Genomic DNA, 26,606 nt, shown 5'->3' on the forward strand with positions numbered 1-26,606 from the left:
TGCTCATCGACCGTGGTGTGCCTTGCAGCGGGCGTACATATTCACCTTCTTGCTTACATCCCGACTGTTCCTGGAGCCTCAAGACGTTCTCGCACAACTTGTTCATGTCTGTTTACAGAGGCAACACAAAGGAATGGACGTGGTGAGCAAATTTACAGTTTGTCTCTTGAGTTCTGCTGATTTATACAAAACGACGTGTTGAAGCCATCTTTCCTGTCCTTTAGTAGGCAATGGAAGTGGTCACCTGTAAGCTCATCAAAGCTATCAAACAGAACACTTGATATCTATTTCATGTGATTTCGAATAATTACTGAAGGGCTGTATATTTATTACATACACAAAATTGCGGACCTTGTTTTATCCTTCCTCTTGGTATATCCCATACGTGCTCCTTCTTTGCCTTTCCATTAAAGCTACCGTATCATCTTCAAACCTCCCTCCCACACTGCTGACCCTCCTTTTTCTCTCTTTGTCCTTATTGGAATGAGGTCCTTCTAAGATCAAATAAACAAATAGTCTGGAATATTTGACTGCATTTTGAAAGCGAAGTAGTATTGGGAAAGGAAGCTGGGAAGGTAGTAGTCTTTCTTCTTTTCAAGGCTCCCACCAGGGTGGCACAGCTTGGAAGGATGGCTCAGAGATAGCAGAGTCGCTTTTGTGCTCCCTCGTCTGGGTTTGATTCCTGAACCATGAACTATAACAATATCAACTTTGTCTTTCAGAGGAAGGGTTTGTATCTTTAAGAGGGCTTCCTTTCTGAGCTACTCAACGGGCTGGTGGGGATGAGAGGATATGTCAGGGGGAGTGCATTGCTCACTCTGGGTTTCATTCCCGGTCCTGACTACAAACTGTCACCCTGATGTCCCGTTTACAAATTTTGCAAGGAATATATAACATTAGTTTGCTTGCGAAAGATCCCACGGTGTTTTTCAACGAAGAGAAGGCGGTTATCCATGGCACCGGGCCTTAATTTAAGTTTCTTGCTTTAACATGCAACAATTCTGCATCTGCGGCACAGCCGCACCTCGATAATGACCAATGTGCCAAATTCATCGTTGAATCCCAGTCCAACATGCAATTGCTGAATAATAAGTGCAAGGCTTGCCAAATTTGGTGGCCAATTATCCCATTAGCACAGGAACTATTCGGCCTGTTCATCTCTGGTACTTCCAAGTATCTTACGAAGGTGGCTCTTGAAAAAGACACCGTGGGATCTTTAATGTCCACCAGCAATGTAAAACAGGTGGGACACGTGGCTGAACGTCATGCCTGATGGACGACACTCTCATTGATGCCTGTTAAGCACCAAGGTGACAGTTTGTATAGTTTATGGTTTTGACTGGGAATCAAACCCAGACGAGAGAGCTCAAAAGTATATGCAGGAACTACCAGAAGGAGGAGACGTATTTACGTATTTGTACATCATTTGTTTGTTTTGAAGGTCCATTGAGGAAATTTGCCTCTCACGCATGTCATCCCCACTTTTGAGACTGATGACTGATCATAATAAAGGAACAGTTTAACATGTGCCGGTATCTTTGTACAATTTACCAAGTGTCAAGTTTTTAGCAAACAAAGTGAAAATATCTCCATTAACACTTAATTTTGGCATTTAAAGTTTATTTTTTAATTGGAATTTGGAATCTTAAACTTTGTCTTCTCTTGTATGTAGCACATGGCTGTGGTAGCATTATTTGTTTTAACTGCAAGTGGAGGATGAAGTAGAGTTGGGAAATAAATCTGCTGTTCGAACACATTCCGGTGATTGTGTTTCCATTCCAAAATAGTGTTTATTTGCACTAGATGTCATCACTCTTTTTTTTTTTTTTTAAACCAAACAGTTTTGCGATGCCATACATGAAATAATTGGATGAATGCATTATTGACCTCTCAAGGGAAAGTGTTGGATTGAGGTCGGGGACTTCTGCAGAAATTTCGCAAAATGTTTTAGGGTGGCTACAGTCGTGCTTTTTCAAGAAAGTGTGTGTGTGTGTGGTGGGAGGTGGTTGTGGGGGGTGGGGTGGGTGGGGGAGCTCAAGTCTCATGACCCCCAATGTTGGATCCATGCCTGGTGTTGCAAGCAGGGAACACGTACCTCTTCCTGGCGCATTCTCCAACTCCTGGCTGAGTGGACAGATACGTTTCCTTACGATTTCCTTAATGAAGAGACAATGAGCCGGCTCAAGGAGGTGATAACCCAGGCTACGATTGGACGAGATGATGTGAGACTGCCTTTAGTTATCTTTCATGGCTGCTTACAATTCTTCACTTTATATTGAAGCCATATTATAATCCATGCTTCATTACCAATATCAAACAAGGAGCTGATACTCTATGCCCCCCCCACCTTTTGGGTTGCATGAGGAATAGATCTGTGTAATATGAAAGCTTCATCTTGAATGTTTATTAAAATATCACGTACACAAGGCAAGTTACTGAGATGGTTGCCATAGCAACAGAATTCTCAGCATTCAGCCAATCACAGCCGTGATCTAATCAGGTTGATATACTATCATATCATGAGGAATCGATATCTGCAATATGAAAGCGAAATGTTCAACATTTTTTTGAAACATCACGTACACAAAAATACGTGGACGGATGATCGGTCGGTCAGACGGAGCTCATTTTAACGTCTCCCGTCTCTGACCCTGTCGGAGGGGTGGGAGACAATGAATAACTACAGTAGATCAATCCCATTGAGATTAACAAGGTTAAAGTAGAGTTTAAAGTTGACTTAGATATTTCATTTATTGGGACTGTAATTAATGAATTGACGTTGTTAATTAAGTAATCGATAGGTATACATAGATAAAATGTTTTTGTGTCATTATTGCATCTCCTCCCAAACCACTGGTCACACAAAGTTGAAAACGGTACCACATTGATTGCTGAGGACCCATGCAGTCCAAGAAAGTATGAACTATGCTTCATGTGGTGACAAGTCACAAGCTGATTGGGTGTGCGAGGCAAGATGTGCTGTGTTTGTCTCCTGGCAAGTGACGTCAATATACCCTTAAAGTACCTATTTCCTGTTCTTGGAATTGCAAAATAAAACAAGAGTTCATAGAACACCGTACCCCACACAATCTTGAGAAGGAGCACATGGAAAGGGTTTAAAAAAAACAAAAAAAAAACTCACATTTCTGCCATTTTCTCTGAATCACAATATTCCCTAATGCTGATAAATGTGGACGGTACTATTTTTTGCTCGACATGGTGTAATATGCTGCAATATTTTGTACAAGTACTGATAAACTCGAGATTTTTGGAAGTGGCAAGCAGGCGATTTGTGTTCTACAGTGTCCAAGTACTGTATATAATTCAGTTGAAATAAAATAAGGTATTAAAGGTGGCAGAAAAAAAAAACAAACAACGTTCTTACAGAAGTTTACCGCTGTTGATGCACCGTCTTTTACACCACCTTGTTTAACACGTTACATTAGTTTTTCGTGCCTGTTGTTTGTGTCCTTTATGACGTCCCTGAAAACAGTAAGTTTCCTGTTTGGAATGATTTGTGTTCTACAGTGTTCAAGTACTGTATGTAGTTCAATTGAAATAAAATAAGGTATTAAAGACAGGTGGACACTGCCAGTGCCAGAATTTGTTTCACTGCCAGACAAGCAGACAGAGTAAAATGAATATAAAAAAATCTCACTGTACGCATGTGCGCTCAGGACAAGATTCCATACAATTTGGCAAATTCAGAGGTAAATTACTGCTAAACTACAGGTTCGTGTTCCGATTCATGTTCACAATGTAACATTCAATTGAAATTAAGTTGTTCCTCGATCATGGAGTGATGTCTGCAGACAGACAGACCGACAGACAGACAAAGTGAAGCAATTGCTTCACCAGACTTTTTGCTGCACAGTCGGGCTGGGCCAAAAGGCTTGCGAGTTACTTTACAGCTTACAAAGATTTACATTATTGTCCTGTTTTAGCAGGATTACTCTGTATTTCCTGTCGCTGTTTCTAATTGCTTTGGGCATCAAATGATTGCGAGATAAGCAATAGCATGCGGTTCCCTTTTTCTTAGTGAGAAAAGATCAATGATCCATTATTGTTGCTCACATAGCTAATCTATTGGCGTATTGTAGGTCTTGCGGCGAACAGGGGCACAGCTCCTGCAACGGTTGTTACGCCGCCTGGCGACACAGCAACAATATGAGGAGACTTTGGGTAGTCAAGCCACGGCAGGAAAGACCCGTGGACCGCTGTCCCCAAGGCCGGGGGCCTGTGCACGGGATTTATTTGCCACTTGCGGAGACGCGGGCTTGGTAGCCCAGCAACTGACATTCATCGAGTTGGTGAGTGTGTTTGTAACAGGAAACTGCATTAAAGTTATTTGTATTTGCTCTGAACATTAATTTTCCGTCGTTCATCATTAGATGATTCATGATGGACTGGTTGAGCTCAAGCCCATTTTCAGTGCCTATTATGCCGGAAGTTGTTCACCTTGTACCGATTTCACTTGAATAGTGACAGTTGACTATTTGCTGTGTTTGGAATGGAAGGAACGCCTGAGCCAGATTGGACCAGAAGAGCTTGTGGGAGCTTTTTCACCAAAAGGGTCGATTGAGCAGCACCAGGTGGGTGACGTGAGAGTGATGAGAGATGAATATTCAGAGTGGTGGAGGGTTTATGGGAGTCGGCAGGAGGGGTGAGGGGTGAGGGGGGGATGTCGGCACGGTCGATGCAGAGTAATCTTTTGATAGTAATCGTAGGCAATAAAGCTTTGGTCAATATCAATGATAATGCTGATTGACAATCATCATGATCTAATCTATATTTTTCAGCAGGCCCATGTTGGTGTTAAAAGCACGAAGAATCTGGAGGCGTACGTCGAGTGGTTTAACCACCTGATATTCCTGGTCGCTACAGAAGTCTGCCTGGTAAGGAGTGCACACAATACACACGCTTGTTTGTCTTTTGCAGCTGCTGTTATTGTCACTGCCTGTCATAAATAATTTGAATAACCATGATTATTTAGTAGTTATTGTATCTGCCAATGCATTCGTTGGAGGGAGCAAAGATACAATCATATTTCAAATTATTCATTTTGAAAATAATTACGTAGCAAAACGTTTATTTTCAATTGCATCATTTTGTGACACAGTACGAGCGGGCACTCTGCACTCACGGTGGGAGTACCCTTCTCAGCACACCTTCGACTTGAATGTGCTGTGGCACTTTCTTGAAAATCCAATGTCATTTTTGAAATAAATTTAATTGATCACAACATATCATACTTCATTACGATCGTATTCGAAGCTTGCAACACACTCTTGTGATGTCTATTGTGATTATATTCTGCTGACACTTGAGTGATGCCAATGGAAAGAAAACCATGTTCATTAAACATTTCTTCATAAAACGCATTTAATTATACATGAAGAATGATGCTGGGAAAAACAGGCACACCAAATTGGCCAGAGCCACGTCCAATTGACGGGTGAAGGGAAAAACAGACATACCCAATTGGTCAGTGCTATGTCCAATCAACAAGTGAAGGGAAAAAGGGCATACCCAATTGGTCATTGTCGTGACCAATTGACGATTTTAGGGAAATCAGGCATACCCAATTGGTCAGTGTCACGACCAATCAACAAGTGAATATTGCCTTTGGCAACATAGCTACAACCACACAAGCTCTATTTATCATATATATATATATATATATATATATATATATATATATATATATATATATATATATATATATATATATATATATAAACATATATACATATGTATATATTACACATTTAACAATGCAAACAGAAATGTGCCTTTTGTAGGATGGGCGTCGGACAAACCTACTTATAACACAACTTACAAACCCAGGCATTAATTTGTGTCTCAAATTTACATTTAAGAATGTTTTCATTACTCTCCACATTTGATAGCCCTGGACTAAGTAAGCATGACAACATGTTGGACTCTCGAGTTTCTCAACGTTAATTCTTTCCAAGTCGGGTAACACACCATCCTCATTTCATTATCTCCCTGTCTACAGCCCTTGAAAAAGAAACAGCGAGCAAAGGTGATTGAGTTTTTCATCGAAGTGGCCAGAATGTGCTTTTCCATGGGAAACTTCAACTCATTCATGGCAATTATATGTAAGCACCACTTTATCGAGCATACGCAGCACCGTATCTACCGTAAACATTCCTATTCTAAGAATGGTGTCATCAGGTTCTATTTTAGAGCAGTTTTTAACTATAAGATTGTATTCAATTTCGTTATTGATTATTATTTACCTCCATTTCACCTCGAAGTCTGTGCGTCAGTGAGTGTGTGAGTCCGTATGGAGATATGCTTTAATAGAGATCACTCATTCTCAAATACACTGTAATCTATATACCAGGGGTACGTTCCAGCAGTGTCAAATGCTCATTTTCAGTAATTAAATTGGAACAAACATGTCAAATATAAATATAACAAATGAAAAGTTCAGATTCTGTGCAGCATCTGCAGCCACACCAAATTGTGTTTCAAGGTAGCATTTCCAGTATTTTTCTCAGGCCATGTCTCAGGTGTGCTGTAAGGCCAACAGGCTCAACTGGCATGCGCAGGTGGCCTTAGGCACAGTTTGACAAGGTTGTCTGATTTAACCACAACTTTTTAACCATAATTTAACCAACAATATTTTACAATTTTTATTCAATTTTATTTTACCTTGTAAAGGGAAGAGGAGGAGGAGATTTCACCATCTTTACTAACATCAACAAGCATAATTTTGATTTTTTTTTTGCCTTGAATGTGCATTCGTTTATTTCTTTCATATCCAACCTGTGGCTACTGATTGCAACATTGCTGGAAGTATGGCTGTGCCACTGATGCAGTGCCCCCTGTAGGTTAGGGCAGAAATTTGTTCATGGTGCTGGCGATAGCTCACCGACTCTTCACAGAGGACACCGTGGAATCTTTCACGTCCACCAACTAGTGCCGGCAGACAGGAAGCCCAGTTTTACGTCCACCCGAGGGACGGAACACATATTGATGAATGACTCTGCCTGCGAGACACCAGGATGACAGTTTATACCTGGGCCGAGATTCAAACTCAGGCTAGGCGGCTTAGAAGTGAGTGTCCATACCTCTCGACCATATTGCCAGCCCGAATGTAGATTATATACCCAAGTTAGCTGCACCCAATCCTGAGAGTACATATTCAAACGGAAGACCAAGAAGGAACCCGAAGAAGTAAGAAACAAAGATGGAGTCATCAGGAGGAACCTGGACAGGATGTGGTTGTCTGCACTTTGATCTACTGTAATCTACATCGCCCCTTCTGAGGTGTTTGTAAATGACATCACACCAATGCAGTATTGTGCATGAAGAAATTGAGTTTTAAGTTTTTAATTTATAATACATAATATGCTAATAGATATGTTTTTATTCCCAAAGGGCAGTCTCACTCAGTGGGCTTGCTGTGTGAAAGGGGTCACCCAGATAAATACCGCTGGATCGGCTCTGCCTTGTTCATTCTGTCTCGATGTTGATATTGCACCCCTGTTGCTCTCGCAAAGGTGTATAATACCTGCCTATTCCAATACCTATTGACCTCATGCAAAATGGATGTGAACCTCCAGGGTGGTGCACGTTTGGGGATCTTTTATTTAATTATTTGTAACTGTTCATCATTGTACTTTCCAGCTGGGCTGAGTATGATCCCCGTGTCAAGGCTAAAAAAAACCTGGACGAAGGTGAAAACGGCCAAGTTTGACATCCTGGAGGTGAGTGTTATTCAATTTATTTTTGCTCCTTCAGGCAAAGTTCACGTGTGGCGGGAAGGCGCGTGAGATGCGTGTGAATTAGGATGCCTACGAATCACAAAACTTCACCTGTTTAAGATTTTTTTTTTTTGTGATCACCAGAGATCATTATCACTCATCAACAACCAACAATTAATAATAATAATAATAAAAATAATAATAATGAATAAATCTTAACACCATGTTATATTTATCTCAAGCATTGCACAGATCTACTTGTCAAAGAATCTACAAGCTAAAGCTGGTCAATCGCACTATCTATGTTGTACACATACAAGGTGATTTGGGGGTCGGGGGTCGGGAGGGGCTTGGGTTTTAAACCACTGTGGGTTGAGAATAAGTCGAGAAATGTAAAGGTTAGATGTGGGGGGTGGGGGGGGGTTATGTCAGCTTGGATCAAATAATAATTGCACTGTCTTTTGTACTGTTAAAATCAACCTCATTAGCTAATTATTGTTAATGACATGTAACTGATTTTTTTTCTGACAATCCGAGGCCCAAAAAGATGCTTGCTCAGTGCAGGCCCCTCCTTGGTCCTTATATTGTGGAAATATTACCTGAAAGATAGATAAATACATTGAGACACTGGAGAGGTTATACACAGCACTTGAGAATTTGAACTCGTAATTACATTGTCATGAGAGAAATGTTGAGACCCGACCTGACTGAAGCCGATACAGCAACCAGACCACCAAACTGATACCTCAATGGTCCCAATTATTCCCCTCTTCTTGCGGGGTCGACCGAAGATCGTTTTTTGCCCACGTCTTTCACAAACCGGCTGGCCACGCCTGACGTTTGACTGAGGGTGCAGGGACTTGTGTTGATCAGGGTGCCGGCGATAACTTGCCGACCCTTCAGGAAGGACACCATGTGATATTTATAGTCCACCAATGACCAAGGCTGCTCATTGGTCCTCCAGCTTAACATCCATCCGATGGATGGCACACACACGCTGATGCAACACCCGCATTTGAAACACCAGGATGACAGTTTATAGCTGGGTCAGATTCAAACCCAGGTTAGACAGGTCAGAGGTGAATGCACATACCTCGAGGCTGTTCTACCAGCTCTCAAATAAAAGATACCAATCCAATCGTGTAATCACTTCAGGTCATTTTTATTAACAAAGGTTTGTCCTTTCACTGTTCAATTCCCGATGATTGGAATGCTTGTAACAAAAATATGTCCATTTTATATTAAAATATAAGGGCACTCGGTGGAGTGCACACACCTCCGCCGCATGATGTCTGATCCACGAGAACATATCGGGCCCAATACATTTTTGAAACATCATGCTATACAGTACTACATCGTTTTTGGTCCTCTCTCTCAATGGAGAAGAATCACTTTTAAAAATATAAAATTCTTGTATCCAGATCCGGATTACGATCTTCACCAAAATCTAATCACCATCCTTGTCACACATTGAACCTGTCCACAAAATTTCATCCAGATCCGTCCACAACTTTTTTGAGTTATCGTGTACACAAACAGACAAACAAACAGACACATGACCTCCTTAACCTTCGGTGGTGGAGACAACAAACAATATAAAAAGTTTTTATCATATAAATGAGTTCGTTGTTCAATCAGCATCTGTGTGCATTGTGCAAACCAGTTGTTGAAATGTCTCTTATCTGATCTCCAACCCATAATCTTAAGGGTAATTGGGGCACCATGGTGTTTCTGTGGCCAATCCGACCGGGCAGTGCCCATCTCCTCTCTGTGCCAGAGCTGGTTGGGGCAAAAATTTGGTGTTCAACCAGGCCAATGACAATAACGGTCCTACTCCTTATTGAAAGACACTGTAGGATCTTTAATTTCCACCAGTAATCATTCCTGTTAGACAGGCCCCCAGCATAATGTCCATCCGATGGCGTAGTCGTTGATGCAATGCCCTCTCTGCGAAGAACCAGTGCATTATTTTAAAGTCGGGCCAAGAATCGAACAGACTCTCCCAAGGACAATTGCACTACCTCTCCACCATCCCGTAAGGCTGTTTATTTGAGATATAATGGCATTAATTTATATAATTGCACACCTTCTCCAATATGATCGACCACTGGTAACTCAAGGATAATTCCACGTATAATATCGTTAAACGTGAACATATGAATAGTGCAAGAAACTGGGAATGGGAATGTTTGACGTCAGCTGATTCAAATGCTTTCTTCCACGTTTTCCATGTTTTCTTTTCCCCGCCATTTTTGTCTTTCTTCAAATCAAGAACTATATGGACCCATCAAGTAACTTCTGCAATTATCGCACAGCATTGCGTGGTGCGGCCCAGCGTTGTCGAAATGGGCGCAGCACACATGAGAAAGTAAGGAGCACACATGCTGTGGGAATAGCAATATTTCCTCCTTCCATCTTTTTACCTGTCTGTGTTCAATGGCCTTCGCCTCTACCGAAGCACACAATTCATTTCAATGTTTAGAGGCCACATACGAGTTTCTACGTATTCTCTATGTCAAAGCGTACAGTTCATGGCATGCTGCCGAGGTTACAAACTGAACAAACCTGTTTGCCCTTTGCAAGACTTACATGCAGAGATCTGCATACATGGGTAAACAATGAATGGTTTGGCCAATTAGGAATCATCTGACTAATATATAGGAAAGGGTGATGGAAAATTGAGAAAAATAAAATGAGAAAAGGAAGGGAAAGTGAATGGGATTGGGAATACAAAAGAGGAGTAAGGTGGGAAAATTCCATTATTTTCCTGGAAATTGTTGGCTTTCATACATGCTATGTTATCAAATGTCATGCAACCAAATTTTATTGACAATTCGTAATAAGCTTTGGTGTTTGACGATTTATTTTAACTAGCAGGGACCGACAGTGGAAATCCCACGTTATGTAAAATGTGACTTCAAGTCCTCCACTCCACCCCCCCTCCCTGCCCCCTTACAAACCAAAGTCCTCAATCTTCACCTCCCAACTCCAATAACTCACCCTCTCCCTCCCAACTATAAGGCATCCAACCCCTCCCAACTCCAAGCCTTTGACCCCCCCCCCACCAATGCCTAAACCTCCCTCCCAACTCTGTCCCATCTTTCCTTCCCCCTGCCCCAACCACAAGTTCAAGTCCTCACCCTCCCCCTCCCAACCATAAGATGTCAATCCCATCCACACTTCAAGCCCCCTCTCCACCCACCCACCATGGTTGCCTGTCCAACTCACAATCTCATGAGATATGCGGAAAAGACAGGGATTTACAAAGATTTTCAACGAATTAAGGCGCAGGATGAGGCAATTCGGCCCATCATGCCTGCATCACACCAATACCAGATTTAATCAATCCATTGATACCCCTTGCCTTCGTGTGCAGCCTTTTTGGCTGTTACACTGGTACTCATTTTACCGACCTTGGGAGGATGACAGGCTGAGTCAACCCCCTGGTGTTAATTCAGCGGCCAATGGAGTTTGAACTCAGGACCCTGGGATCCCAAGCCACCACCCAAACTGCTAAGCCAACACCAAGTCATGTGACAAGCCACCAGGCTAAGCCAACACATGTGACAATAAACGACCAGAAACCAATTATTTTCTTTCTGATGCGTATATTGTCCTGCAAACAAATTGTGAAAAAGTAAATAATGACCTCAGAGAAAGATCTTTTATAATGACGTCGTTTTAAGCTCTATTTGAGAGAATGCCACAAAGTTATTTGGGCGGCGTATAAGTTCACAGACCGCTGCCTCAATCGCTGAGGTCGATTTTTCACAAGGCCCATGACTTGCACTACCTCTCCACCATCCTGTAAGGCTGCATACAACGGCCTATCGGCTCAAAATCATTTTAACTGTCGCTTTGGTCATTTTACAATGAAGGGAAAACTTATAGGGAGGGCATGGCGATCGTGAATACAAAATCTGAATACAAATTTAACTTCGCATAGCAGGAGACACCAACATAGTAACCGTATTATATTTTTCCAAATCGAAGTTGTGGATGGCGTCAGGCGAACTGTCCAACCAATGGGTTGGAATGGAATGTTACAGACAGACAGACGGATTCACGGAAAAGCCTGTTATTATTAAGATATCTTGCAGGGCATCGCCATGCCATAATCACACTTTGGGCCTTTACTCGAACATCTGTTGCCAGGTTTTGTTGGAATACAGGTGGGATTTTCTGCCATTCTCTAAAACTGAGCAATGATAATGCTCAACAATTATTCACGGTGCTGCAAACGTGATGCATATTAGGGTACATGTGAGAGAGTCTCACATCTGGAACGGAGGATCAAATGGCATTTGGTCAGATCGTGTACGTCGTCCTCACCCATCGTATCTCATAAGTTAGGCAGAGTAGGCCAGTGTGTGTTGTATCCTGGCCATAGAAACAATTCTTATTTCTTCATTTAAGGGAATTGCAGCAACGGCATAGCCATGCCTCGATAATGATGTAGCCAGCAGACTGAATTAATGAGTGAAACGGCTTAAAGGACTTAGAATGGGGATGGCAGTGGAAGACGCGGTGTCGTCGGCTTAAGGAGCGCGATGTCGCTATTTTGGTAGCATGCTCACCTTTGAACTGTCTGGTCAATAATCTGTTCATCTGTGGAGTCCAGTCTCCGCAATGTTTCCAAAACTGCCATTCTGGTGCAGTCCAAGCAGGGGGTGCAGCTGACTCGTGGCCTCTCCGTAATTTGCTTTTGAACATTGAGGATCATATTATAACTTGACAATGCTGCATAATAGTGTACTGATACAATGGGAAATTACCAAACCCTTCCTTATCTCAACGATCCTACCCCCTTTCCTTTCTGTTTCAATCCTCCTGCCTCCGTAATAGGTGCATGGTCCTTTGACCTTGTATCCTATAAACTTGGGTTTGATTTGAATTGAACAAAACAGGTATTGGGTAATCATTGTAAATGTGGAATTACGTGTTTTTGAAACGTCACGAGTAGTCAATATGTGGTAATGTGGAGCCACGGTTTAATACACCATCTCGTGTGTGTTCATGTTGTGTGTAACGTCACTTACAGCTTGCTCGGACTGCCATTTCACAAAGGACACGATGAACCATTGGTTTTTTTTTTTTAATGTTCGTCTTTTGGAGTCTCCCACTGAGATAAGTTGTTATAATGTTGAGCAAGCACAAAATTGTATGCTATATGTGCTGGGAAAAAAGAGGATGAACTGTTCACAAAGGCAAGGTGGGTGGCTTATTACGATTAGCAATGGGAGAAGACACCGAGGACGAATGAGAGACGGAAAGCTGAAGGGCACGGCCTTCACACAATCTCACAGCCACGGCTTCGATCCATTAGCTGGCCTTGTGTTTTTCAGCGAGTGTCTCTGACATTTCTCTCTGGCTTGTTTGTCAAGGCTGTCTGTTCTTCTTCTTTCATCGTATGGAGCACAAGGCTGTGGGAGAGCATCATTGGCGGGGTCGTGGCTGTGTCGCTGATCCATTGCCCTCTGTAGGTTATGGCAGGAATATTGGAATTTGTTCAGGGTGCTGGCGATGGCTTGCCTACTCTTTGCAAATGGACACTGTGGGATTTTAACATGCACCAAGTGATGTTGGCAGTCGGGACACCCAGTTTAACATCCATCCGAGGGACGGCACACACGGCGATGGCTCGCCCGGCCTGCGATTCGAACCTTGATGGCTCAGAGGTGAGAGTGCATACTTCGAGGCCATTGTGCCAGCCACGTCAAGGCGAATAGCATGGATTGTCCCTCATTTTAAACGCTGTTTGTAAAGGCACCTTGTTACGAGGTAGATGCTGTTTATGAATTCAGAAACCGTGACACGACATACCCATTGGGTTTAGACATAATTAGGTTATTTTGATCTTCGTCAAATGGATTCTTTTCTCTGTTTTTTTTTTTTTAACCTCACATTATGATATTACCATCAACAGTACGTCCAGCATGTTTCTTGTTCCTCACAAAGCCAGTGGATAGATAGATGCTCGCCCATTAAATCCACAGCATTATCTGAGCAGAAAGCTGTTCACGATTTGCAGGCAACTTGCCATGTTTTAATGGCAGTGGAAAGAGAAAAGCGAAGGGATTAAAATCCCGCACTGCCTTCTGATTAATGGCCAAGTCTGGTTTCCAACGTGGCAGCGTATGGATTTATTGGACAAACTCTGCGAGACCGAAATCACAAATAAAACCTCGGAAGAGCACACCGTCCATCAGGCGACCCGGCGATCGCCCGTTCTGTCGGCCGACCACCGGGGTGACCCTCGTGCAATGTTTGCGTTCCGTCTACATACCCTCACCTCCAACTGACCTTTCACCTTCCTCTTGTCCCTTCTTTTGTCATCTCTTTGACAACCTGCCATGATTCCTTGCTTCCTCTGCAGATCGTCATTCCATTCTTCAGCCTCTTTGTGAAGGACATTTACTTCCTCAACGAGGTTTGCTCCAGTCGCCTCGCCAACGGTCACGTGAATTTTGAGGTGAATTTGAATGTCCGCATTGTTTGCACATCTCGCATTTTGTATGTTGTGTCCTTCCTTCTCCCCCCCCTTGCCCCCCCAACTCCCCCACCACCCCCCTACTCCCAGCCCAACCCACTGCCATGTCAACATAATGTGATATTGACGAACAATTGCATGAATTGTGTCAAGTTGAAAATTCCATAAAACGTAATTACTTATGCATGAGGGAAAAGTGGGATGCAGTGAAAAGAGTCGTGGGGGGGGGGGGGGTAACATCAAGAAAAGAAAAGGAATGGAAGGAGTGGCAAATGGGAGAAAAGATTGGGAAATGGCAACAAAGAAGAAGGAAGAGAGAGAGAGAGAGAGTGATGCTTGGGGAAGGAGGAGTGGGGGGGGGGGAGGGGGGTGTTGAAGTATTTTTGTGTAAATAATATGAACCTCTCAGTCAGAGCGAACACCCTCACGATTACACCACCGAGTCTGTATTGTTATTCTTCATTCCATCTGGTGGGACTGACAGGATTAGCCGAGAGGTAGGGGGCACCTTTCACCTGTCTATTACAGGTTTGATTCCCAGCCGGAATATAAACCGTCAGCCTGGTGATTAGCCGGCTATTTCCTCTGCTTGAACCTGTTTGTGTGCATGAAAAACTCCCTTCCACTTCTCAGAAAACAGGAGGGGCATCGTGCTCGCACGCACTCCTGGATGAACATTCCCACTCCAATCTACCGGAGCATTACAGTACATCAGCAGCATAGCCATTAGTTAATAATGGAGCCATCAGAGGAGATTCAGCATTGAATCCTGATCGATGTGCATTTTACGGGCTGGAGAAGATGTGGTTGCTCATATTTCTTTCATAGATGGGTCAAGGCTTGTGGAAGAGGTATATGACAGTTGGCGGGAGGCCAATGCAGCCACAAATGGAGTGGAGAGACCGAGGTGTACGTGGGGTACCGACAAACTGGTAGGACAACAAGGGACGCTGACCGAAATATGCTGAGCCAGAAGGGGAGAGGTGGCCGATCGATGCGCACGCAAATGGCACAAAGCAAGCTTATCATTCATAAAATATTGTGCAAGACAAATGGACGCTAAAATTATTTATTTATATTTTATATTATTATTGGCGTTTACAATAATTCACATCGACTCATTTAATTATTTACATCCAGTCTTTTGTGTTTGCAGAAATTTTGGGACCTTGCGAGGCAAGTGGGCGAATTTGTGAGCTGGAAAGATGTGGAATGTCCATTCCCACGGGATCGCCGCATCATCTCCTATTTGCTCAGCACACAGGTCTTATCAGAGGATGGTATGTTTATCATTTGCCTTGTTACGGCTTCCGAAACTTGGCTGTTAGCTCACAACTGGAGGGGTCTCGGACAAACAATCTGTTGGAGTACAATCTATGCATATCGTCGAGTCCATGATCTGTGCACGGTAACAATGTTTGTTTCGGGTCGGAATCCTGAACGGCCAATGTAAAAGCTCAGTCGATAGTTATAGATGGTATTTTAATTTTGATATTTTGTAAATTTTTCAACTTCTTCGCGAAGAGAAGGTTCTTCGTGTGATATGTAAGGATTCAGTTGATTGAGCATCACTTGTCAATGACACAGATTGAGTGTGCCAGGATCGCAAAACTACTCGGTAACAGTGGAACTACTTACTATTTGCATGGAAAAAAGATTAACTGAGACAGGACACTATCCATACATATCAATCATGACCCCAAAAAGTACATTTATGAACCACAACCCAATAAAAAACATGAGTGAAAAACATCGGGTAAAAATAAGTTTGACTCGTCATCCTTGTACTTTTCCCAAATTTTGTTTCCCACATGTCTTCATTCTTCCTCTTCTTTTGTATGCAACACATCGCTGTGGGTAGCATCATTTTTTTGGGGCCTTGCTGTGCCGCTGATGCAGTGCCCCCTGTAGGTTAGAGCACCAATTTGGAATTTGACCAGGGTGCTGCTGATGGCTCGTCTATTCTACGTGAAGGACTCGCGTGATCTTTAATGTCCACCAACTAATTCTGGCAGACATGACACCCAGTTCAAGGTTCATCCGAGGAACGGTACACACATTGATGCCTCCTCATCTTGCCTGCGAGACACCAGCATGCCGGTTTTTATACTTGTGTCAGGATTATTTCCTAATTATATTTACCTTGGAAGGTGTAGGAAAGGTTTTCTTTTGGTCATGGTGCTAACCCAAAAGCAAACTCGAGCACAAATCGCCATTGGGTCTTTTATATATCTATAAGTGAGTAGAACAGCCGAATGGTCTTAATGACATTTCAGAAGGACTGCATGCTCCATAACACTGTACTTCCTGTTGGCCCTTTTATAACAGCGCTTGTATCTCTTTCTGTAAGGAGGTGAGACTCAGTGTGAGGAGTAACCGAATAACTTGCGAGTGAGCATGATTTGTGAGAGTCGTGTGTATGTATATGTATATATGTATATATGTGTATATATATATATATATATATATATATATATATATATATATATATATATATATATATATATATATGTATAAGATTGGGGCAATTGGGATTACACATTTTTAAAGAAGATAACGCTTCCAAACAAAAGTAAAAACTAGATCGACTCCACTAATTTTAGCAAAAAAGCGAGAGCAGACCCTCACAGCCGGCTTAATCAGGCCCAATAGACCCCGAGCCTCAGTAGGTGTCCGGTTTTTATTTTGATACGACCACTCATTTCCGGTCACGTGCTGGTGCTCGAGGTCAAATGGAGGAGTGCTTTTTAAAATTTTATTTTGCAAAAGTAAAATAAATGTCAAATCACATTATTGAAAGGGTGCTTTGCTCTTTTTTGTTTTTACTTACACGTGATCTGGTGCTGTATGTGTGTGGGTGAGCAAGTGGTGCGCTTGTTTTTGTGTTTGTGTTTCTGGAGCACGAACATGGCTGGTTTCATGTCCGGATTGGGCATGATGAGGTGTTGGTTGTGTGAGTGTTGGGGTTCTCGTTTGGTGTTGTGCACAATGTGGATAAGGTGTTTGGGATTGAGTGTTGTTTGTTGCTCACCTGATCCAGTCATTTGCACCATCCAGTTTTTACCATTTGCATCAGAGGTGTGAATTACAACACCAGATCATGTGTAAGTAAAAACAAAAAAAAAAGCAGAGCACCCCTTCAGTGATGTGATTTGACATTTATTTTTGCTCTTGCAGAAAAAAAAATTATAAAAAGCACTCCTCCATTTGACCTTGAGCACTAGCATGTGACCGGAAATGAGCGGTCATGTCGGAATATAAACCGGACACGTGCCGAGGCTCGGGGTTGATTGTGCCGGATGAAGCCGGCTGTGAAGCCGGTGAAACGTTTCCTGAGACCGGGTCTGTTCTCGCTTTTTTGCTTAAATTATCGGAATCAAACTAGTTTTTTATCCTCCGCCACATGGCGGAAGGGGGATATTGTTATCACCCGGGTCGTCTGTCCGGCTATCCGTCCGGCTGGCTGGCTGGCTGGGCGTCAACATTTATAGCTGTGAGTGCGATAACTCATAAGCTGTTTGCCATATGGATTTGAAATTTGGGTCACACATGTACCACCTGAAAAGGAAGAACTCTATTGATTTTGGGCATGGCCAGATCCAAGATGGCCGACTGGGGCGGCCATCTTGAAAAAAATGTTTTTTTGCCATATCGATTTGAAATCTGGGTCACACATGTACCACCTGAAAAGGAAGAACCCTATTGATTTTGGGCGTGGCCGGATCCAAGATGGCCGACTGGGGTGGCCATCTTAAAAAAAATGTTTTTTGTAATAAATGGAAAACCGCTTATCTGATTTCAATTATTTTTGGTTACTGCGTTCCTCACCCCTGGGGAACTTTTTCGAGATGATGACCAAATGGTGTCTTGTTTCCAATTCACCTCCTTCATTATCTGGAATATGTATGACCTTTTTCATTCAATGGCAGGGGATTCCCCATCTCTGATGGTATATTTACTTTTGGTTTGAAGTGCCTTCTTCTTTAAAAAAAAATACTATATATATATATATATATATATATATATATATATATATATATATATATATATATATATATATATATATATATATATATATATATATATATATATATATATAGCCTGGTGTGTTGGCGCAGTGGTTAGGGCAGCGGCTTGGGATCCAAAAGGTCCTGAGTTCAAGCCCCGTTGGGCCACTGAATTAATACACCAGGGGGTTGACTCAGCCTGTCATCCTTCCGAGGTCGGCGAAATGAGTACCAGTATACTGGGCCAGTGTATACCCCGGTTAAAATAGGTGTACCATATCCCTGTGTCGTAAGAGGCGACCAGGGTTGTGTCAGGAAGGGCATCCGGCGTAAAACATGTGCCAAATCACTATGCGGATCATACGGATGATCCGCTGTGGCGACCCCTAACGGGAGTAGCCGAAAGAAGAAGAAGAAGAAGATATATATATATATATATATATATATATATATATATATATATATATATATATATATATATATATATATATATATATATATATATATATATATATATATACACACACACACACACATAACTTGCGGGTTATGCCTACACATTGTAAGAAATAACAAACCGTGCTTCCCCATTGTCTCGGGTCGCTAACCTGCATTTGATTTTTCTTTTTTTTTTTCTTTTATTTATATTTTCATTTACGGATGCTTTCCAATGGTTCTGTGATTTATCCCGGTGTAATGGTTTCGATGTCCATTGGCATGCAAAACTTCAGCTTTCTACATTACCAGGAAGGTACAAACTTTAATATCAGTCAGTGAGTGAGTCAGTGCTTAGAATGAGCTTTATGTCTTAGATGTCACAGCCATGGAGATTGCCTCTGGAAGATGGGAATAGAAGCTGGGATAATGACCCTCATAATCACTCACAAGAATGTAATTTCTTCCTCAGCCCTGTACTTCACCTCTTATGAGAATGAAGGACCAGACAATCACATGGACAAGGACCGTTGGAAAATGCTCAGGTATGAATGAAGGGAAAAATTGATGAGAAAATGATCTCACTGAGGTTAACACATTAACTGCATGGATGAATTTTATCAGAAGGCAGAATATTTTTTTACTGCTGTGAGTTTATTAACCTCCGCCATCGAAGATCGGAGGTTACTGTTTTCACCCCTTTCTGTTTGTTTGTTTGTTTGTGAACAGTATTACGGGAAAAATCCTCGACGGATTTCGACGAAACTTGGTGGGGGGGATTAGGTCTGGTCCAAGGATCATGCCAATAGATTTTGGACTTGGTCCAAAAATCCAATATGGCCGCTATGGTGGCCATTTTGAAAAAATATTTGAATTAATTTTTTTGCATTTCTACATGTTTTAAGTGATTTCCAACCCCCCCCCCAAAAAAAAAATTTAGAGAAAAAAATTTTTTTTCCAACTTTTTTTTCAACAAAATTTCGATATTTTTTTTTTGCATTTCCACATGTTATCAGTGATTTCCAACAAAAAAACATGCCAAAATTATAATTGCAGCTGATTTTGGAACTTCAGGTGGATATACCCACATAAAATCAATTTCTGTCTCAAGGAATCTAGTTATGACGAATGAATTGAGTTTGTAAAAGTTAAAAGTAAAAGGGAAAGTTGCAAACTATAACTCTGTGAGCACTGTTGACGTCAAATTGAATGAATAGGATATCAGGTTCACTTGAGTGACCTAGCAGTATTGGCGGTGGAGGTTTTACACTCCACCGAGTGCTCCCCCTCTAGTTCTACCACTGTTATAACCACAACTGAACACACACACACACACACACACACACACACACACACACACACACACACACACACACACACACACACACACACACACACACACACACACACACACACGTTCAAAACACGCCTGCGCCACAAGTGTGCCTCGCTGACTTGCTCTTCAATTGAAATTGCAAGCATCATCCCCTTTTGGCCCTTCAACCTCAATAATGTCCGTCTCGGTGGGTCAGCAGAGGCATACATGAATCCACACGTAGCAACGACATGTGCGTACACATGTACCACCACTTTTGGCCACCGAGAACACAAAACAGACAAACAAAAATAAATACAACAAAAGCAACACCACATATACATTTTCATACATCTTTCGCTCCGAGAATCCATGACATCAGAAACAAATGTTTGGGCGGGAAACATCAAACAACCACCCTCACAATATACACTGCTTGACCTGCCACCATAAACCACCTACAAATCCAAATGGAGTCTTTCACCGCCACCTGAACTACTTTCTCACACATATTCCTTCATCTTTTTCTTGTTAGTCTGCCTTCTTCAATCCTTAAATTTTTCACAGCATGAAGACCCTCCCACATTCCAGGTTGAGGCAGAAAGCTTACCTCTCCAGTTACCAGCACATCCTCTCCACCCATCTCAAATGGCTGACTTTACACGCCAAACCTTCTCCCTGAACTCCACCTCCAACTCACTGTACCTAATGTTGATCTCTTTCAAAAGTTAATCAAGGCACTTTGAAAATTAACCGAATGACGATTTCTCCTTTGTAGGTCGAGACTGTTGCCACGAACCTGAAGGATATTTTTCCTTCAATCCTCACCTTTGCTGTTTCTGACTACAGTGGAGGAAACCATCACGGAGGAAACCATCCTGGAGTGATGGTTCTGGAGGTCCAATGTCAGGCATACTTTTCCGCAGGCGGTAAAAGACCTCGGCTTGAACAATGCCTGACGTTCATCCGGACATAACCCTGCCTTATTTTTTTGGCAAAGAGTCCATCTCAGTGAGTGAAGCTTTGAGCCCATCTGTGGACCATGTTAAAAAGCTGAAAACGAGATGTTCTCTCAACTGGTGCATTCGATAATGGCACCCCAGGCAATCATCTCCACCATTCCACTTTGCTGAAAAGCTGAAAAAGAGACATTGCATCAACTGGTGCATTAGAAAATGGTACCCACAAGATGCATCTCATGTATTTCAACAACAGCATGCCCTTCCTGCTTGGCTGATGATCAGCTACATATTCGCCGCCTTTCATTGTACCCTCCTTACTGTAGATAAGACTACCTCTGAAACACAGGGGACAAAAAGGTTATTAAAATTCAACAGGGAATTGATGCAAATGAACAAAGCTCAAGGTAATAAGCGGGAGGTACATTGGTCAGAGTAATATTAACGGTTACTGTGTTCATATGGTGTTTTAACATCTTGTCTGTCTACTGATCTGCTGTCCAGTTGAAATTCAAGTCCCAGCTTATTTGCTCCAACGCGACAACACACTAATCTCTTTGGAGCAGAAACTCGAATATATCCCTTTCCCGATGGTGAGGTCAGACAATCCAGGGACGGTGTGGTGCAGAATCATGTTTGGAACATATATTTAATACATTTAGGTCATGCTGGAAATACACAATGCGAATGAGGGTTATACCTCCCATCTGCCACGGTCTGTACATCCAATTTGGTTCCTGTGCGGGAGCGCGATCGCCTGTCTGTTGTGTTGGTCCTGGTTGCACACGGTGACTGTGGCTGGTTCCAAGGTGCGTGGATGACGACACGTTTTGTACACAAATATTCTTGATACAATTGCCCCCTTTGTTACGCGTCTCTTTTTCAAAGAACAGCTTTTTCATTTCGAAGCCGTTCGCTCGTGCGCAAGTGGTCGTGCGTACTCGTTGTGCGCACCTGATGGTTTGAAAACCGAAGCCAAATAAGCTTTTATACAAATCCATCACTCTGCACTCTACGTGAGTGTGTGCGCACTCCCCCTTTGGGGGTCGTTGCATCTTGGAAGTTTACCCACAATCTACACCCTGTCATCACTTCTCTTTGCTTTCTTCCAGTTCATGTTTGCACAGTGTTACCTTCAGATTGCTTGGAATACTGTCTCTTAGCAACGGCATAATTGTTTTTGCTCTGTACGAAATTGAAATGAAACAAACAGAGCAGGCACGTCATAACATCATCGGGAGTCGATTTTCTTTTAACGAGCCATGTCAGCATTGACGGCAAGCCGTGGCAGGTGCTTTGTCCCCAAACAGCACGACACAACGGCGTCCAGAAATAAACACATCTCTGTCTCCACATGTCTTGTCGTACAGCTTTATTTCATTTTTAAAACATCTTGTCCAACATTTGGTGTTCATGGCAGCCGACAGGGGTCGAGGTTTTGACGCCCCCGTCGGACCTCGTATTGAACGCTTAAATTTTATTTTACCACATACACTCATTGTTTTGGTTGAACCCTTCCAAACTAGAGTAGGAGTGAACATAACCATGATATTCCATCAATCACGTTGATTATAATTACGTAAACTGGGCTTGGTTATAATTGCACCCGATACGTCGGGAAACTTAATAGTGGTTCCACTTCCTAGCCGAGGACGGCCATTCACGTACGTTATTTGACCAACTGGGTGACCAAATTCGTTTACAAATGTGGGAGTTCCTGCCGACACTAACCACACATTTGTTGATAGGAAGTACTGCAACCAGGAGTTTGTAATTTGTTTCAGGGAGCCGACGATCACACGCCAACTGTTTGCGAAAGGCGCCGTGGGATATTTAACGTCCACCAACGAATTTGAACAGACTTGACACCTGGGATGCGTTCCATCTCCAATCAACTTGCTATCGCTTGCCAAGCCAGCCGTTCCTTGTCAACCGCTTCATTGGAGCGCTTGCTTGAGTGCTTAAGCCACTTGGCGAGCAGTTCACAAGATGATTGCTAAAGGAACACACCGCTGTTTTCAATGGACTTGTTACTTGCTTGCGTGTCAAGCGAAAAGCGGGGTTCGTTTTGTCTGTCAGTCTATCTGTCCACAAGCGTCAGTTTATGATTGAGGAACTACTTACCTTGAGTTGAATGTTTTATTTCGAACACAAATGGAAACATGAATCGGAAAACAAACCTGCAGTTTAGCAGTACTTTGCACACATGTGGTTGGGACGAATTCAGAGCCAGAGTAGAGGATGAGATTATGTTTTTTTTTACTCTGTCTACTTGCCTGGCAATCATACAAAACTAAACATCTTTCCAAACAGAAAAACGAGCTGTTTTTCAGGATAAAGGTCGCAAACAACACGCACGAATAACTAATGTAACATGTTCAATTAGGTGGTGCAAAAGACGCTGAATAAATGGTGGTAAACTTCTGAAAATGCTTTTCTACAACCTTTGAAATCATTTTTTTTAACCTCCACCTCCGAGGATGGACAGAGGTTATATTTTCACCCCTGTGTTGGACTGTGAGCAGGATATCTCAAAAGGTTGTGGATGAGTTGGTGAGGTTGGATGACAAGAACAAGCTCATTTGATTTTTGGTTCAGGTCTGAATCCAGATCTGGCCTCTCAGTGGGATATAAAACGTAAACTGTTCAGCCTTGGGGAGGTGTGTGCTCTACCGAGTTCCGTCCTAGTTTAAATTTAATTATATCCTTGAACACTGCAGAACACAAATGGCCATGTTGGCATTATCAAAAAGCTTTTGTTTAGCTATACTTACCCAAATTATTTCGGCATTTAAATCATTTGGACCCATCAAATTTGCTGCTCGCAGACCCCACCTTGTCCTTTTTTTTTTCTCAAGACTGCACTGGTAAGGTGTTCTATGAACTCTCAAGTTAAATAGGCTTTGACTTTAACACCCCCCCCCGAGAGATGGTGTACTCCTTGATACAACCCCATGCCTGCAAAGCACTAATCCGACCGTTTGTAGCCAGGTCAGGAATCGAACCCAGACGAGACAGCTCAGAGGCAACTGCACTACCACTTCACGTCGGGAAACATAATCCCATGGAATAGGCTTATGCTGTAGGGTGAGGCGTTTCCCTCAAACAACATTCACTGCTCTCGTTTTTAATTGATCATTGCTTTCTTTCTTTTACAGTGTATGTGCCAAATTGGTGGTGGTTTTTCAGGTTCAACCTCATTGGAAATGCTCCATGCTTTACTTCGAGAAAGATACATCTTGATGGTGTATTTAAAATCAGGATTCATTGATAAACCTGCTTAGTAAATACAAGATTGACACTGAGGTTCTTTCTACAAGTTTTATAGCCAGGGTAGAACAAGTGTTGTTGCAGCTTGTGGCCTCAAATTTGCCAGGGTACATTTCAAAAAGAGCAGGTGTCTGTGCCGGAACCCCGCTGTGTCCTGGTCCCTGGCTAAAGGCTGCGCTACCTGCACTGTCTCTCGATATGTTTCATTCGCTCTTTCTTTCTGAAGTTCGACCCGAATGCAGGTTCAGTGCTACCAAAGCAGCCTCAAGGAAAGGATGACACTGGGTGATTTGCCTATGCCTTCCCAGTGGGTGTGAGGGAAGGAACCTGTAATTTCTTCATGGGGCCGGTAATAGCTCACCTACTCTTCGTGAAAGACAAAGTGGAATCTTTAAATATCCACCAGTTAATAGTAGTGTATGGAGCGCCCAGTTCAACGTCCATCCGAGGGACGGCACGCACATCAATGAGTCACCCTGTCTGTGAAATACCAGGATGGTAGTTTATAGCTGGGTTGGGATTTGAACCCAGGCTAGACAGCTTAGAGGTGAGTGAGCATACAGGCTCTATAGTCTAGACTCTAGACTATCATGCCAGCCTTACCATCCTTATAATGCAAAGTCTTCCAAGAAAATCAGAAAGCCGTATAATCATTAAGGCAGGGATGCTCTCTCGAATCAGCCCTTTGGTGTGTGCTGTCCATTTGTTGATTGTCTATAGTCTATAGCCTGCATAGGTTGAGATCAACACAACACCTTTTCCAGTCTTGAATAGTTTCCCACTCATGATTCTATATCGCCCTCCAGCGTGTAGGCTTTGTATAATGTAGAATCATCTTATTGGTGAAGGTCGATCTGGGTCTGTGAGCAGGTAGAAAAAGGATGTAATGAACAGGACGTTGATCAAGGTGTGCTAACCGCCGTGAGAGGCGATGAGAAGCTGCGTTTCGGGCATTAACCCATCGTCAGAGCAAAATAGACAACGGGTTAACGTTAACTCCTTTTAGTTCCAACGTAAGGTTAACCCCTGAAACGTCACATTCTCATTGCTTTACAAGCTCTGTGCTTTTACAGTTGTCATGCGATTTCTTTGGTCATAGACTCATTGGTCACGAGTTTTTCCATCCATCCATTGGGATCATACTCTGTGCAGAGCGTTGGTGCTGCCTCAGCGGTCTCCTTGGCTATTGGGCACAATCCTGGATGGGTCACCACTCCAACACAGGATACCAGCAAGCTGGCACTCATTTTGCCGACTTCAGCAGGATGACAGGCAGAGGCAATCCCACCTGGTATTAATTCAACAGTTGAGTGGGATTTGAACTCAAGATCCTTGGATCCCAAGCCCACCACCCTAACCATTAAGCCAACACCAGGACAAATTGTTCCTCTTAATTTGTGAATATACCTTTCAGTTCCACAACCTTCAACCTTTGATAACATCTTGTTGATAATCTCCAATAACACACATTTAACACTTACAAAATCTAAAGATTTCGTAAGTATAGTGATGACTTCCATCATCTGTTTGTGTGTTTGTTTGTAGGCACTGCACTCGAGAACAGAAGAAGCTACCAATGTCAAATTCACTCCTACGTTCACTCCTACACCATGTGATTCAGGAGGGTGATGGTTAGCTCTGATTAGATTTTGGTCAAAATAGGTCAAAGGTCAAGGTCACAGTGAGGTCAAACATCCAAAAAAAAGTTATAACTCGAGAACAGAAGAAGCTACCAATGTCAAAATACACCACATGATTCAGGAGGGTGATGGCTCGTGCTTCGATTTTGGTCAAAATCGCTCAAAGGTCAAGGTCACAGTGAGGTCAAACATTCGATTTTTGATGGTTTGGTACAGAATCATCGTAGAAATTTGTGGTTTGCGTCGCTACCTTCTCTCGAGACAGCTTTTATTAGACAAGGTCAGAGGTCAAGTGGGGGGGGGGGGAGAAGAAGGGCCCCTCGGTACACCACCACTGTATGAACAGTGGACAGCCTGATACACCTCCCGACACACAACGTCCGATTTTACCAAACAACCTGGCTGAACATGCATTTAGGGGGGGATCTGGGCTAATCCTATATTTAATAACCCACTAAGGGCCCATTTCCGCAACAATATAAAGCTGAAATTTTGCGTACTGATGGGCATCGAAGCCGTTACACTGGAAAAATTCACAGAATCGTCAGAAAGCATCCGTAAATGCAAATATAAGTAAATGAAAAAAAAAAAACAGAAAATAAATAAATTAAAAAATAAATGAGCGATCCGAGACAATGGGGAAGAATAGTAATTTTTTGTGCCGATGGACACCGAAGCCTATCCACCAGAAAAAAAAAAATCACAGAACCATTGGAAAGCAGTTAATTATAGGTCCGTTAATGAAAATATAAAT

The 26,606-nt window shown here is 42.5% G+C and overlaps 1 protein-coding gene across 5 annotated transcripts in view; it reads left to right on the forward strand.

The window, feature by feature from the left end:
• RASGEF1B (RasGEF domain family member 1B) overlaps positions 1–22,297 on the forward strand; it is a 38,185-nt gene extending 15,888 nt beyond the window's left edge. For 2 of the 5 annotated variants that reach the window (XM_085883161.1, XM_085883157.1), the window contains exons 3-14: positions 29–142; positions 2,082–2,222; positions 4,101–4,310; positions 4,518–4,592; positions 4,800–4,895; positions 6,020–6,122; positions 7,660–7,739; positions 10,009–10,104; positions 14,113–14,208; positions 15,383–15,506; positions 19,141–19,213; positions 20,762–22,297. In XM_085883161.1, the coding sequence (XP_085739287.1) occupies positions 29–142; positions 2,082–2,222; positions 4,101–4,310; positions 4,518–4,592; positions 4,800–4,895; positions 6,020–6,122; positions 7,660–7,739; positions 10,009–10,104; positions 14,113–14,208; positions 15,383–15,506; positions 19,141–19,213; positions 20,762–20,786 (1,233 nt within the window). In that variant the 3' untranslated portion in view covers positions 20,787–22,297. The remainder of the gene's footprint in view (positions 1–28; positions 143–2,081; positions 2,223–4,100; positions 4,311–4,517; positions 4,593–4,799; positions 4,896–6,019; positions 6,123–7,659; positions 7,740–10,008; positions 10,105–14,112; positions 14,209–15,382; positions 15,507–19,140; positions 19,214–20,761) is intronic. The other 3 variants (XM_085883159.1, XM_085883158.1, XM_085883160.1) reach the window with 3 other exon arrangements.
• The last annotated feature ends 4,309 nt before the right edge of the window (positions 22,298–26,606 follow it).

Source organism: Eptatretus burgeri, chromosome 5, assembly GCF_056783735.1.
Source record: "Eptatretus burgeri isolate ZD-2024b chromosome 5, Ebu_testis_v1, whole genome shotgun sequence".
Classification (NCBI taxonomy): domain Eukaryota; kingdom Metazoa; phylum Chordata; class Myxini; order Myxiniformes; family Myxinidae; genus Eptatretus; species Eptatretus burgeri.